The sequence below is a fragment of the Delphinus delphis genome, chromosome 7, assembly GCF_949987515.2.
Source record: "Delphinus delphis chromosome 7, mDelDel1.2, whole genome shotgun sequence".
NCBI classification, from domain to species: domain Eukaryota; kingdom Metazoa; phylum Chordata; class Mammalia; order Artiodactyla; family Delphinidae; genus Delphinus; species Delphinus delphis.
The window spans coordinates 78,605,370-78,620,596 of NC_082689.1; the positions used below are offsets into that span (position 1 = coordinate 78,605,370).

At 38.0% G+C, this 15,227-nt stretch overlaps 1 protein-coding gene across 1 annotated transcript in view; it reads left to right on the forward strand.

Annotated features, from left to right (window-relative positions):
* The window catches only part of NEB (nebulin), a 274,918-nt gene that overhangs the window by 123,431 nt on the left and 136,260 nt on the right, over positions 1–15,227 (forward strand). Inside the window, exons 47-60 of the mRNA XM_060016820.1 lie at positions 110–316; positions 708–812; positions 2,019–2,126; positions 5,669–5,980; positions 6,177–6,380; positions 8,583–8,687; positions 10,524–10,631; positions 10,976–11,287; positions 11,741–11,944; positions 12,218–12,322; positions 12,410–12,517; positions 13,598–13,909; positions 14,198–14,401; positions 14,885–14,989. Coding sequence (XP_059872803.1) covers positions 110–316; positions 708–812; positions 2,019–2,126; positions 5,669–5,980; positions 6,177–6,380; positions 8,583–8,687; positions 10,524–10,631; positions 10,976–11,287; positions 11,741–11,944; positions 12,218–12,322; positions 12,410–12,517; positions 13,598–13,909; positions 14,198–14,401; positions 14,885–14,989 — 2,499 coding nt within the window. The remainder of the gene's footprint in view (positions 1–109; positions 317–707; positions 813–2,018; positions 2,127–5,668; positions 5,981–6,176; positions 6,381–8,582; positions 8,688–10,523; positions 10,632–10,975; positions 11,288–11,740; positions 11,945–12,217; positions 12,323–12,409; positions 12,518–13,597; positions 13,910–14,197; positions 14,402–14,884; positions 14,990–15,227) is intronic.

Here is a 15,227-nt window from a genome sequence, read left to right on the forward strand (position 1 = left end):
TGAGTGATGGTTGCATTCTTAGCATGAGAATGGAGATTACAGGCTCCTGTGCCACAGTTTTGTATCTAAATTGATAAGGTAAAGTAGAAAGTGCTTCTTCTCTTTATAGAATGAATATAAGCAGGACTACAATGAATGGTACAAAGGGCTTGGCTGGAGTCCAGCTGGTTCCCTAGAAGTGGAGAAGGCCAAGAAAGCAACTGAAAATGCCAGTGATCAGAAATACCGCCAGCACCCTAGCAACTTCCAGTTTAAGAAGCTGAATGACTCCATGGACATGGTTCTTGCCAAGCAGAATGCGCATACCATGAACAAGGTAGACAGAACACCTACCCTTCCTTGTAGCTCCCAGCCAGACAGGGCTAGCAGTCTCTGGTTCTTGTCTGGGAAATTTAATTTGGGCCCACCACTTCTATGCAGTGGCAAACAGTACCAGAGCACTCACCTACACCATATTCTTCTGCTCCCAACCTCTTATTTTTATTTTACTTGCCCTTCTAATTAAGTTAGAAATTATTTGTTCTTTTAAATTATTTTTTTAAGTCTGAGTTTATTTTTGGTGTCTTTTCTGAATCATATACTACTTTAGTTACTAAGTTAACTTAATCTAATTCAAATTGAGTGCATTCAAATATTGTTATATTTTTTCTTTCTTGTTTGTCCTAAAAAGTTATTAAATTTTAAATGTATGCTTTTTAACTTTCTAGTACCTATACACCGTTGATTGGAACAAAGATAAAACCAAGGTTCATGTGATGCCAGATACACCAGATATTTTACAAGCCAAGCAAAATCAAATACACTACAGTCAGGTAAAGCTACATAAAAATTTTGCTTGAAACTAATTGAACGTTTTAAATGATGGCATGGTATATCATTGATATAAATGCTGAAGCAGTGGAAATGAATGACTCAAACTGGCTAGCGTAGGGATGTTGCAGTTTATGGTGGTTTAAAGCAAGCGCTTCGGCTGTGATTATATATCCCATGGAGTAGGCATTGTGCCTGTTTTATTTCAGTACGCAGTGTAGAAAATTGATTAATAGCTGTTGGAAGAAAAAATTGCACCAGACAGACCTGGTATGAGCTTTGGCTTTGCCATTTATGAATTGTGTAATATTGGGTCTAAACCTTAATTTCCTCATCCCTAAAACTGGGACCGTACAAGTGCCTATGACATTGAATTGCTGTGAGGACCAAATGAGAAATTCCATGAAGGGCTCTCATCACAGTGCCTGGCACATAGTAAGCACTGGATGGCCTTCAGCTATTTTTATTATTGTCCAGTTTTAACATATGTGCATCCATTCAATAAATTTGATTCAAAAAGATTAACTTTGGGCTTCCCTGGTGGCGCAGTGGTTGAGAGTCCACCTGCCTATGCAGGGGACACGGGTTCGTTGCCCGGTCCGGAAAGATCCCACATGCCGCAGAGCGGCTGGGCCTGTGAGCCACGGCCACTGGGGCCTGCGCATCCGGAGCCTGTGCTCCGCAGCGGGAGAGGCCACAGCAGTGAGAGGCCTGCGTACTGCAAAAAAAAAAAAAAAAAAAAAAAAAGATTAACTTATTTATTGCACTTTACAAAAGGCATTTCATTATCTATTACTTTTGTCATTTAGATAATTAAAATATGTTACCTGACCCTTTTTTAAAAAAATCAATTTAACATCTGTAATCAAAATAGTGAGCCTAGACTGTATTTAACTGCAAAGGGAATCTACCTAATATACTTGATATGACCATATTGTGTCTGAACAGAAAGGACATGATCAACTGCACTACCAAGGGGGTGGGGAGTGAGTCTCAGAGGCAAAAAAAAAAAAAAAAAAAGAAGCCAGATCACGTGATGCTAAGTCATTGCTCTATTAAACAGCTTGCTTTGTTTTTATCCATATCTTCAGAGATAAGATAGATGATGTTAAAATCTGATGTCTACTCTTTAGGTACACTTTTGTTCAATAATCTGTTTCGGTTTTAATATACACTGAATAATGCTAAATAATTTCTTTAATTTTCAGAAACTCTATAAACTTGGATGGGAAGAAGCTTTGAAGAAAGGCTATGATCTCCCAGTTGATGCAATTTCTGTACAATTGGCCAAAGCTTCAAGAGACATTGCTAGTGATGTAAGTATTGTTGGACTTCTATGAGGATATACTGTTATCTGAATCCAGTACCTTAATGCTGGTAATGATTTTCACAGATAGGCCCTACCTTTCAAAATGTGATGCCGTCCCCTTCATCTTCTCCTACCCTCTTCACTTACTCCAAATTCACTCTTGTTTCTCACTGATCGAATATCAAAAAAGGGGCTGCCTGGACAGAGCCTGAGCCAGAGGACCTACAAGGTGCATTACACTAAGACATGATGTTTCTAGACATTACAAAAGTACCAGAGATTTCCGTTTTCCCCTGCTTGCCTGCAAATAATTTTTCTGGCTTCTATTTGTCTATTTTAGACAAATTCAAAGTGCCAGATAATAAATAACCTCAACAACCTAATGTTAATAGATTTTTCTTTGCACATATTTAAAATTAGCTTCCAATTCTTTCTATTTAGTCCATCCTTGCATTTACGTAATTATAATAAATTGGCTCAGGGTATAGAAAATACAGAAGGTGGCAGGAATTTAGGTTTAAGATCCAGAAGACCTAACTTTCCCCTCGATATCTGGTCGAAAGTTCGTAAAACAAGAATATTCACTCTCCAAGGCAACTTCTTCTTTTTTTTTTTTTTTTGGCCGCACACAGTTTGTGGGATCTTAGTTCCCCGACCAGGCATTGAACCCCAGGCCATGGCATTGACAGTGCCGAGTCCTAACCACTGGACAGCCAGGGAATTCCCAAGGCAACTTCTATTTATGATTGGAAAGGGTAGTAAATTTGATAAATAAACTGGATATAGTTCCTATTGATCAATTGAATTTTTATAAGTATTCAACTTAGATATTCTGCAAACACTAAAACATATAATTTTGTTAACACCAAAAATTAAACACCAAAAATTCAGAGAACTTTGGTTATAGAGAATAAATTACCAGAATTTCATGGGGAAGCACAACCTCTTAATCAAAATCTTTGAAACAAAGCAAAACAAGGATTTGGTTTGGAGAGAAAGCATGTCTAAAGGCAGAATCTGACATAAAGAAGATGTGGTACATATATGCAATGGAATATTAGTCATAAAAAAGAATGAAATAATGCCATTTGCAGCAAAGACCTAGAGATTGTTATACTGAGTGAAGTTAAGTCAAACAGAGAAGGAGAAATATCGTATGATATCACTTATATGAGGAATCTAAAAAGAAATGATACAAATGAACGTATTTACAAAACAGGAACGGATTCACAGACTTAGAGAATGAACTTATGGTTACTGGAGGGAAGGGGGGAGGGAAGGGATAGTTAGGGAGTTTGGGATTGACATGTACAGACTGCTATTTTTAAAATGGATAACCAACAAGGACCTACTGTTTAGCACAGGGAACTCTGCTCAATGTTATGTGGTAGCCAGGATGGGAGGGCAGTCTGGGCAAGAATGGATACATGTTTATGTATGGATGAGTTGCTTTGCTGTACACCTGAAACTATCACAACATTGTTAATGAGCTATACTCCAATATTAAAAAGGTTAAAAAAAATACAGACAGAATCTGACAATAAATTCTAAGAATATAAGGGAAGTTTCTCTCTAATTCAGTTAATCTGTGGCACTCCAGAAGTGCTGAGAATTAATTAGATGACGTGTTATTACCCACCCTCGGGCTTGCAGGTCAATACTTCATTAAAATGAATAGATGTGGTAATGAACCTAAAGCAGTAGTGATGCTTGAACGGTCCCCGGAAAGTAAACTCATTTTCATTTAATGTTAGTGCTCCCCATGAGGTAAAGATAGTTTAGGAAATTAAATTGTGTCAATACTTTCGTAACAACACAATATTTGATAGTACCTAATTTCTTTTCACGTAAATCTGTTAGAAACTTTCGAAATCGTACCCTAAAATTAAATTACCTATAAATGAATTTCCCACCATTGTAGAGATTGTATCTCCTCTCAGTTTCAAATGGTTCTTGTATCTATACAATCTAAGGAGAGTAGAGCTATTTTTTATGAGTACTCAATTTAATAAATTAGAATCATAGAATTTAGAGTTAGAAGATAAAGGTTATTTAATCTAATCTCCCACTCAGCATCCTACCTCCTCTCCATTCCAACTGGTCTCTGGATACTTACAAATATAAGAATTTTTGTGTCCTTCAGGGCAGGTTGTTTCCTTGCTGGATCATCTCTAATTGACGTTATCTATTTCCTTATTTCGAACATGTTACTGATCAGCCCTAGGTCTGTGTTTTTTGTTTTTTTTTGTTGTTGTACACGGGCCTCTCACTGCTGTGGCCTCTTCCGTTAAGGAGCACAGGCTCCGGACGCTCAGGCCCAGCGGGCATGGCTCACGGGCCCAGCTGCTCCGCGGCACGTGGGATCTTCCTGGTCCAGGGCACGAACCCGTGTCCCCTGCATCAGCAGGCGGATTCTCAATCACTGCGCCACCAGGGAAGCCCAGGTCTGTGTTTTAGAACACCACAAAAGTAGCATATTTCCTCTTTCACCTGATACCCCTTCAAACATTTCAAGTTTCTTACTTATTCTCCTTTGGTTTTAGCTTTATAGGTCCTTCAATCCTCTGATCATTCCACTTGTGATTTATTCTATTTTTTCAAAACCCCTCTCAAAATAGAGTGCCTCAAAACTCGGTGTTGTTTTCCTGTTTCAGGTCAGGCCAAGCACATGAGCTTCTGATTTGCTTTTATCTGTACCCCTACAGAATCTCTTACAAAAATCTACTTTTTTAAAAGCAACTTTGTCAGATTGCCCACATTGAGCTTATAACCCATGTAAACTCTTGAGTATCTTTAGTAGACATAACCATGAAGCTGGGTGTCAAGAGAGAGTAGAACCTACTTCTGTGAAGTGTAATGTATGTTCAGCATCTGGTATCAAGTAAATGCTATTATTCCTCTCATTATTATTATCCCTCTTGTCATTGTCATCCAACAGTAATGCAGTTTTTCCCAATTGAATCTAAATACTAGATTTCACTCTTAATTTCTTACATTTATGTAGTTCGTTTGACCTATCTTGGCGATATGTTGAGATCTTGTGGAATTTTGTTTCTAATTTAACATGTTTAGCTGTTTTTATGTGCATGAAGATATGGATCCCGAACAGGCCAAGTTTATGTGACATAATTATATGGCAAACCACTAAAAAACCCTGCCGCTTAATAAATTAATCTACACTATTAGGCCTGTTCATCAAGTCCTGAATCTTCCCAATTTTTTTTTTTTTGCCATTCAGCCATACTTTTCCATCATTCCCATAAGGATATCACAAGAGCTTTATCAAATACTACCCTAGAGTCAGCATACACAATGTCTAGCACATCCCAATATATATGTCTACCTCTAGTTGAATTTAATTTGTCATCATAACCTGTCCTGATACTCAGCTACATTATGTTTTTTTGGAAGCTTCCACTTAAGTTTTCACATTTCTTATTAAGTTAAATGAAATTCTCAGTTTTGGAAAACAAACATGCAAACAAAGCAAACTGAGTTTAACTTGCCCTGTGTTTATGTTAATAAGAGAACTGTTTCCTCTGATTTCAGTTTAAATATAAACAAGGCTACCGCAAGCAAGTCGGCCACCATATTGGATTCCGGAGTCTGCAAGATGATCCAAAGCTTGTGTTGTCCATGAATGTAGCCAAAATGCAGAGTGAAAGGGAATACAAGAAGGACTTTGAGAAGTGGAAAACCAAGTTCAGCAGCCCAGTGGACATGTTGGGAGTGGTGCTGGCCAAAAAATGCCAGGCCTTGGTCAGTGACGTGGACTACAAGAACTACCTGCACCAGTGGACCTGCCTGCCTGACCAGAATGACGTTGTTCAAGCTAAAAAGGTTTATGAACTACAGAGTGAGGTCAGTTTCTACTAAATCTCATAGTTTATGTAGTACTTTATATCTCATATGAGTAGCCATTTAATCATAGACAGACTGAAACTAGATAAATTATTATTGAATATCTAAAATGCATCTGTTTGTAATGCATAGAATCACTTCGGTCAAGGGTCTAGATGAGGTTGGAATTTTGATGGCTTGCTTTGTATTTTCACAGAATTTGTATAAATCTGACCTTGAGTGGCTGAGAGGCATAGGATGGAGTCCCCTGGGTTCTTTGGAAGTAGAAAAGAACAAACGGGCTTCAGAAATCATCAGTGAGAAGAAATATCGCCAGCCTCCAGACAGAAACAAGTTCACCAGCATTCCTGATGCCATGGACATAGTTCTGGCAAAGACAAATGCCAAAAATAGGAGTGATGTGAGTAACTCTTCAGAAATAAATAAAAGAAATTATAGTGCCTGATACCTGGTAGGTGCTCAATAGTATTTGCTTAATAAATTAGTAGAACAGCACAGCATCGCATCACACAGCATAATGTTTTTTTTGTTTGGTTACTTCATTTGAATTATCAGTTACCCTACACTGGATCATGTAAAAATGGGTTAGTATAAATTTTGTCACCCAAATCTTGCTTGCTTATTTATTTATCCAAATCATAAAGAAAAAACTATTGAATGTATTTTTTTCTTTGAAACTTGAGTGCATTAAAGACCCAGATTTTGTTGCGATAGAGTATATCAGAGGGAGATATTCTGAGTACCTTACACAGGCACAGTGGAAATGTCATAAAGAGTATATAGTTATCTATTTATCTGGTGGTTCCCAACCAGGGACAGTTTTGTCCCACAGGGGACATTTGGCAGCACGCAGAGACCTTGTCATAACTTGAGGGTGGCATGCTACTGGCATCTAGTGGATAGAAGTCAGGACAGTTCCCTCACAACAAAGAATCATCCGGTATACAACACCAATAGTGCTGAAGTTGAGAAACTCTGATCTTTCTTAATCAGAACGGTTAGTCCAGAACCAGGGTAAAGGTATATGGAAATTCACAAGCCTTGGTTTATTGTAGTCCTGAATGTCTTTAATTGGCTCCTCTGGGTTACATGGACCATAGTAAGAATGTTCAGGAAGGAGAAAAGTGCCAACCCCTCACACCCCACACTACACACCTCAAAGGGAAATTGATAAGTCCAAGGAACCAATGAGACTTTAAAATCTTTTTATATTGAAATAATTTCAGGTATACAGAAAAGTTGAAAATAGTACAAATAATTTATGTATGTGCATCTTTATACGTATATATATCTTTCACCCAGATTCCACAATTATTAGCATTTTGTCACTTTTGCCTTTTTCTTTCTTCCCTCCCACCTCTTTCTCTTAGCTCTGTGTGTGTGTGTGTGTGTGTGTGTGTGTGTGTGTGTGTGTGTATATGTATGTGTATGTGTATAAGTTGCTTCCTGATGCCACTCTATCCCTAAATGTGTATTTCCTGAAAATAAGAACATTCTCTTAGATAACCACAGTGCAATGATCAAAATCAGGAAAGTAGTGTTGAAATAACACTAGTCTACAGAATTTACTCAATTTTACCACAAGTGTCCTTTATAGAAAGTAAAAAATCTTTTCTGATCCAGGATCCAATCCAAGACCACACGTTGAATTTACTTGTCATGTCTTTAGTCTCCTTTAATCTGAACTGGTTCCTCACTTCTTTGTCTTCCAAGTCCTTGACATTTGTGAAGAGCACAGGCCAGTTGTTTTGTGGAACCTCCCTAAATTTGGTTTTGTCTAGTGTTTCCTCATGATTAGATTCAGGTTTTGTATTTTTGGCAGGATAGCACATGTTGCATCCTCCTCCATATAGGCACATAGTATCAATCTGTCCCATTACTGATCATTTTAACTTTGATTACTTGGGTGAAATGGTGTCGCCAGCTTTCTCCACTGTCTGGTTACTATTTTGGCCTTTGTAATTGATAAGTATCTTGTGGGAAGATTCTCTGACAATGTAAACAAAGTTTTTCATCAGACTTTCACCCCCTAGTTTTGATAAATCAATGAGATTTTCGTTTGGGTCCCTCTGTCTTCTGTTGAAGAAAGACGGATGATGACCCCAAGATATAAAAGAGGCTTTGATAAATCTCATACAAAATCCTTTGGGGGAATCCTAATCCTCCCAAGTAATTATGAAGTATAACCATATAATAAACCACATAGGAAATGAGACTCCCTAATATATAGACATACCCTGAATATGTCATCTTTTCAGAAGATAAGGGCTGTCCCCCAGTTAAACACCGAGGGAGACTTTCACAATCCAACAGGTGGAGAACTGCTGCTCCATTTGATGATGTTGGCAAAGGCTTTAAATACTTGGGTTGATTTCTTACAGGCAGGTTAGTTGTAACTTTGAAAAGGTAATCCATAATCTATATTTTTGAAGGCAGTTATGTCTCAGATGAGTCAAAAAATACTATATCTATTCTCTGCTTATGTTATCTGCTTATGCTATTGTGATGCTTAATTTAGATGAATCAGTAATACTGTTTGAAGTTAACTGTGTCACTCACTAATCTTATAGCACCACTGAAAAACACTTATTTCTCATTTTAGAGACTTTATAGAGAAGCTTGGGACAAGGACAAGACTCAAATCCACATCATGCCTGATACACCTGGCATTATTCTGGCTAAAGCAAACTTAATCAATACAAGTGATGTAAGTTTCCAAATTCAGCGTGTGTTTTCAGAAAGCTCATTTTATTTTTATTTTTTAAAATATTTATTTATTTTTATTTGGTTGCACTGGGTCTTAGTTGCAGCAGGAGGGCTCCTTAGTTGTGGCATGTGAACTCTTAGTTGCGGCATGCATGTGGGATCTAGTTCCCCGACCAGGGATCGAACCTGGGCCCCCTGCATCAGGAGCGTGAAGTCCCAACCACTGCGCCACCAGGGAAGTCCCCAGAAATCTCATTTTAATTGCGTCTAAGGCAGTGAATTTATTTTGAATACTTGAATCATGTTAATTAACAAACTAAAAGTGACTTAGAGTCCTCATTTAGTGGTTTTAAGCCTGAACATCCAAATAATTGGCACTCCCTATGTTTGATAGAGTTGGAAGGATATGCTCTCTGTTCATTATAGTCCATTATTATGCATGTTGTTATAACATAATGGTTTGTATAGCTCTTCCCTATGTGGATAAGAACTTCTTGGGAGCAGAGACAATTCATATTTGATCTGCAGTGCTTAGCTAGTATAGTGCCTGATATACATGAAATTCAATAAAATTTAAATGAGTGAGCATAAAAAACTCTTGCACACACACAAAAAACTCATGCACCAAAAAAAAAAAAAAACTCATGCCGGATAATTTCATTTTTATTGTCATCATGGCATAATCTCCTGAAAATAATGGATGTAAAAATTAATATTTTAAAGACAAGTTCTAAATTCCAATACAAACACTTTAGCTTAAATAATGTACTAGAGTAATGACACAAAGGACTAAAATATAAAAACAAGTCCAAGATCAATAGGCACTTTAAACAATCTGGTTTCTAAATGAAGTGCATTAAATTAGATTCTCAATTATTTAATTATGTAACAAATCTGAAGAAGCACATTATTTCTCTTAAGCTTTTTAATTCAGTATTTAAACTTTCCTCAAAAAATCTTACATTTTAAAAATTATGAAGGACTTTGTTTCTTACCTAAAAATATGTATCCTACTTTTGGACAGCCCTATATTGTGAAATAGACTTTGTTTCACAATGTGTTAGCTACGTAGTCCTTTAGGTGTGATTTTCCCCCACTAGAGGTGTTAGATGGGAAAAGGCATTGCTCTTGGGCTTCCCTGGTGGTGCAGTGGTTGGGAATCCACCTGCTAATGCCGGGGACATGGTTCAAGCCCTGGTCCAGAAGGATCCCACATGCCATGGAGCAACTGAGCCCATGCGCCACAACTACCAAGCCTGCGCTCTAGAGCCCGTGAGTCACAACTACTGAGCCCGCATGCCACAATGACTGAAGCCCGCGCACCTAGAGCCCATGCTCCGCAATAAGAGAAGCCACCACAATGAGAAGCCCACGCACTGCAATGAAGAGTAGCCCCCGCTCGCTGCGAAAGCCCGTGTGCAGCAACGAAGACCCAAACGCAGCCAAAAATAAATTAATTAAATAAATTTTTTTTTAAAGGCATTGCTCTTTTCTAACAAAATCTTCTAATGAAACATTCAAAGTTAATTGGAAAACAGCACCTAAATGATAATTTCATTTCATTTCTCTACCAATTTACTTCTGTCTATCTCATTCTCATAAACATTTGGGAAGAGATGACATTTAATTTTATTGATCTAAGTAATTGAAGAGCTTTCAAGTTTAAAACAGGACCATCAGAAATCAATAAGCATAATTTCCAATTACATTTGAGTATTCTAGAGCACATATTGTACTATCCTCATGAGCTCTTAAAATATTTAGCACGTTGGATTCATTATGATGCAGACGTTTATGGAAAATAGCTTTTTTCAAAGTGATTTTCATCTCTTAACAGAAACACTACCGAATGGGTTATGAGGAGCTGAAGAAAAAAGGTTACGATCTTCCCGTTGATGCCATACCACTCAAAGCAGCAAAAGCATCCCGAGAAATTGCCAGCGAAGTAAGACTTTCTCCCTTGTTTGTATTGATTGGATTGCAATTTTCACTTCAGAGCAGTCTCAAGTTAATATTAAATTGAACACAGTCCTCTAAGTAACAAATTGAAACATAGTGAAATGATCCCAGGGACGCAGTGTGAGATGAGGATAAATTCAAGGATGCATTTATTATGTATGGAATTTGTAGGATTTAGCCTTTAATCTTTACTATCAAAAAAACCTTAAATCTGTGGCTCTCTACCCTTGGTGATATTTGGAATATATGTTCTCTGTAATTTGCCACAAAGATAGTAATATAAGTTAATCTTAAAAAGAATAAGACATGATTTCTTTTTGTTTCCTTTAGTACAAGTACAAGGAAGCTTTTCGTAAGCAGCTTGGCCATCACATTGGAGCCCGGGACATCAAAGATGACCCGAAGATGATGTGGTCCATGCATGTGGCCAAGATCCAGAGTGACAGGGAATACAAGAAGGACTTTGAGAAGTGGAAGACCAAGTTCAGCAGCCCAGTGGACATGCTGGGGGTGGTGCAGGCCAAGAAGTGCCAGGCCTTGGTCAGTGACGCGGACTACAAGAACTACCTGCACCAGTGGACCTGCCTGCCCGACCAGACTGACGTCACCCATGCTCGACAAGCCTATGACCTCCAGAGTGATGTGAGTATAAGATTTTCCTTTGGCCAACAAAACACCATGTCTGCTTACTTAAGTATCCAAGTTCCCCCAAAATGAGGGGAGTTGAGTTTATACAACTGAGTTCTACCTCCCTGGACTAATGCCCACTCTCTATCCAGTCACACAGACATCTGAGAGCATCATTATTTCCATAAAGAAAGAACCAGCAAAGCACTGATTGCTTTGATGGAAACCTCTAGATTATTGATCTAGTAGAGTTGGGTCATTCTCTATGTTCTGTTTAAAATGTTTTTCAAAATAGGTTTCTAATCTGAATATTGGGTGGATTCACAAGACATAGCAAAATTTTTAAATTTCCCAAGAATCCAAGCATTGAAATATATAATATAATACAATGTATTATAATTCAAATTTTTATTTCTTTAAGGCATATCATTATGCTGATGTTTAGTGGTTTATCACTTACAATTTCAGAATTTGTACAAGGCCGACCTTCAGTGGCTCAAAGGCACTGGCTGGTTTCCTACTGGCTCTCTTGAGGATGAGAGGAACAAGAGAGCTACCCAGATTTTGAGTGACCACGTTTACCGCCAGCACCCAGATAAATTCACATTTTCCAGCCTTATGGATTCCATCCCAATGGTTTTGGCAAAAAACAACGCTATTACCATGAACCACGTAAGTCCTTTTTTTACTTGAGCGGGGTGTCAATTTTTGTATGTGTGTATGTAAACACTGAAATCTGTTTTGATAAAAGAAAAATGACATTCAATTATTTTGCTTGGTATTAAAGTGGTTTTTAAGTAAGTTTTGTGCTTCTTACTGACATGAGACACCTAGACGTAATGGTGTCACAAGTACTGACTCACAGAGTGGGCTCTCTTTACTCTCATTAAGAACCAGATTCATCACTGGCCTGTACTAGTCACATCCTTTTTTTGTTTCTTTCAGCATCTCTATACAGAAGCTTGGGATAAAGATAAAACCACTGTCCACATTATGCCAGACACCCCTGAAGTTTTACTTGCTAAACAAAACACAATAAATTACAGTGAGGTAAGCAATGTATTCATGGTGCATGATATATTTTTTCTTGCACTGCACTTTATATATCAAACTTACGATGATTTATGTCTATTTCAGAAACACTATAAACTTGGCCTAGAAGAAGCCAAGAAGAAAGGCTATGATATGCGGATAGATGCCATTCCCATCAGGATGGCCAAGGCCTCCAGAGACATTGCAAGTGAAGTAAGTGCACCTGTAGAGTTCTTTGCTCAGCTTTGGCTCAAAGATTTCTTTCTCTCTCAAAGATATGTAGTAGAGCAAGTAAGCTATGAAGTTAAGGTTCTAGCTAACAGTTTTTTGTAAGTAAATAGTTTAACATAATGGTAATAAAACTCTCAACATAAAGGTTAACTTCTAGGTATGGCTGAGTCCACAGCAACATGCATTTCAAAATACTGTCTGTTCCCTGCTGAACAAAAGCACTGGCTACTTGACTATAGCTCAGACAGCCTTTTGGCTTTTCCACATGATGTGTACTTATATACAATTGAGCTCATCATAGGATCCCCTCCAAACCCAGCCCATTCATTCCCTGTAAACCAATGAACCTGTAAGGGCTGAAGGAATGGGACACATTATTCTATTTAAAGTCCAACCATTCATGCGCACCATGTGTTTATCTCTGCATCCTGTGATTGGCTGCAGATATTTACTTACTTCAAAATATGGGTTTGCTCACGTTTCTAGAAATGTTTGTCCTTCTATTTCTTTTGTCTGTGAAGTCAAAAGCATATGTTCCCTTTATATCCAAAATATGGGAAGTAACTATCATACTTTAAAAACAGATGTTCAACGATCACAGAATGGTTAAAAGTATTAATATATACCAATATAATGGAATACTTGCTGTCATTAAAATTCATGTTTGTAGGGAATGTATAATGACACAGGAAAATGCTTATATAATAACTGAAATAAGCAGGTACAAATCCATATACAGTATGACTCCTAATTTTAATCTCTCTCTCTCTCTGTCTCTCTCTCACACACACACACACACACACACACACACACACACACACACACACACACAAAGCCGTTTTCATCAGCGGTTATCACTGAATGGCAGAATAATGTCTTTTTATTTTATTTTCTGTATACATATACAAGCTTTATTTTCGAAATGGTTTACAAGATGCAGACACACATATTATTTATATTTCAGGGGGAAACATGTTTTTAATGAATAGGAAAATCTGAGCCTACTAATCATTTTATACTAAAAGTTATACTAGGTGACTATCAGTATTTTTCTTCTTCTAGTTCAAATACAAAGAAGGTTATCGTAAGCAGCTTGGCCATCACATTGGTGCCCGAGCGATACGTGATGACCCCAAGATGATGTGGTCCATGCATGTGGCCAAGATCCAGAGTGACCGGGAGTACAAGAAGGACTTTGAGAAGTGGAAGACCAAGTTCAGCAGCCCAGTGGACATGCTGGGGGTGGTGCTGGCCAAGAAGTGCCAGACCTTGGTCAGTGACATAGACTACAAGAACTACCTGCACCAGTGGACCTGCCTGCCCGACCAGAACGACGTCATGCACGCTCGGCATGCCTATGACCTCCAGAGCGACGTGAGTACTGAGGATCATAATGCCGTGCAAAGGTGGGAAATCAGTGAATTAACACCCCTTGGATAAGTGGCACCAAACTCACCAGCCCCTGCAAGTGGAGCGTAACATTTCTTCTTTTCCTGTGAGTGTTAAATGTCAAACCCTCCAGACCGAAAAGGAATATTGTCTGATACCCTGCCTGTCCACCAAACTACGTTTTCAAGAGTGTTCTTACTTTATTTCAGATCCTTCTGATGAAATGTTTTCCCAAACCAGAGATAAATATTTATTGGCTATTTGTATCAACAGAATATGTACAAGGCAGATCTCCAATGGCTGAGAGGCATCGGCTGGGTTCCCATTGGCTCTTTGGATGTGGAACAATGCAAAAGGGCAACTGAAATTTTGAGTGATAAAATCTATCGCCAGCCTCCAGACAAATTCAGGTTTACCAGCGTGACTGATTCTCTGGAACAAGTGTTGGCCAAGAACAACGCCATCACTATGAACAAGGTGAGACTTCAGAGTTCAGAGAACCAAGGTAGGACTCCTAAAGCTAAACCAAAGGAAAAGAAGCATGATCAGGAGAAGAAAGAAATAGAGCAGTGAGCAACAAAAGATATCTGTCTGTTATCTATCTATATCTATCCGTATCTGTCTACCTAATGTCTATGTCATTTATATTTTAACATTTACTTCAGTAGTTATTTCGTAGTTCTGATAAAATGGTACATTTTTATGGAAAATCATCTCTGCATAAAAGATATTCTGAATTTCCTTTTGTTAACATACAACTCAGAGTATCAGAAGGCACTCATACATATATGTTCTACTATGAACTGGTTACTTTACTTGAAGATACGTGTAAAATACATAATGTGTATAAAATATGTAACCTTTTGTTATTTCTCTTTATAAAGTTCTTATGGCCTTGAAGTTTCGATTAACAATACACTGAAGTTTTTTCCTGATGACATTTTATATTTTCCTTGCTAGCGTTTATACACGGAAGCCTGGGACAAAGACAAGACCCAGATCCACATCGCACCAGATACACCAGAAATTACGCAGGCAAGAGTGAACAAAATCAACTACAGTCAGGTGGGAGCAGCTGCTAATTCTATGACATTTGCATGGTGTTTCATATTTCAGTTAATCCATTCCATGGTGATGTAATACTAAATGACAACTTTGTAAAGAATGTCTTTTCTTGCTCCGTGTGAATACCAACTCTTTCATTTCTCGCTTACCTAAACATCAGTCTTCAAGTAACACATCATTTCGGAAGTGCAAGTTATAAGAATGAATGATTTAAGCAGTAACCAGAAGATTAATTAGA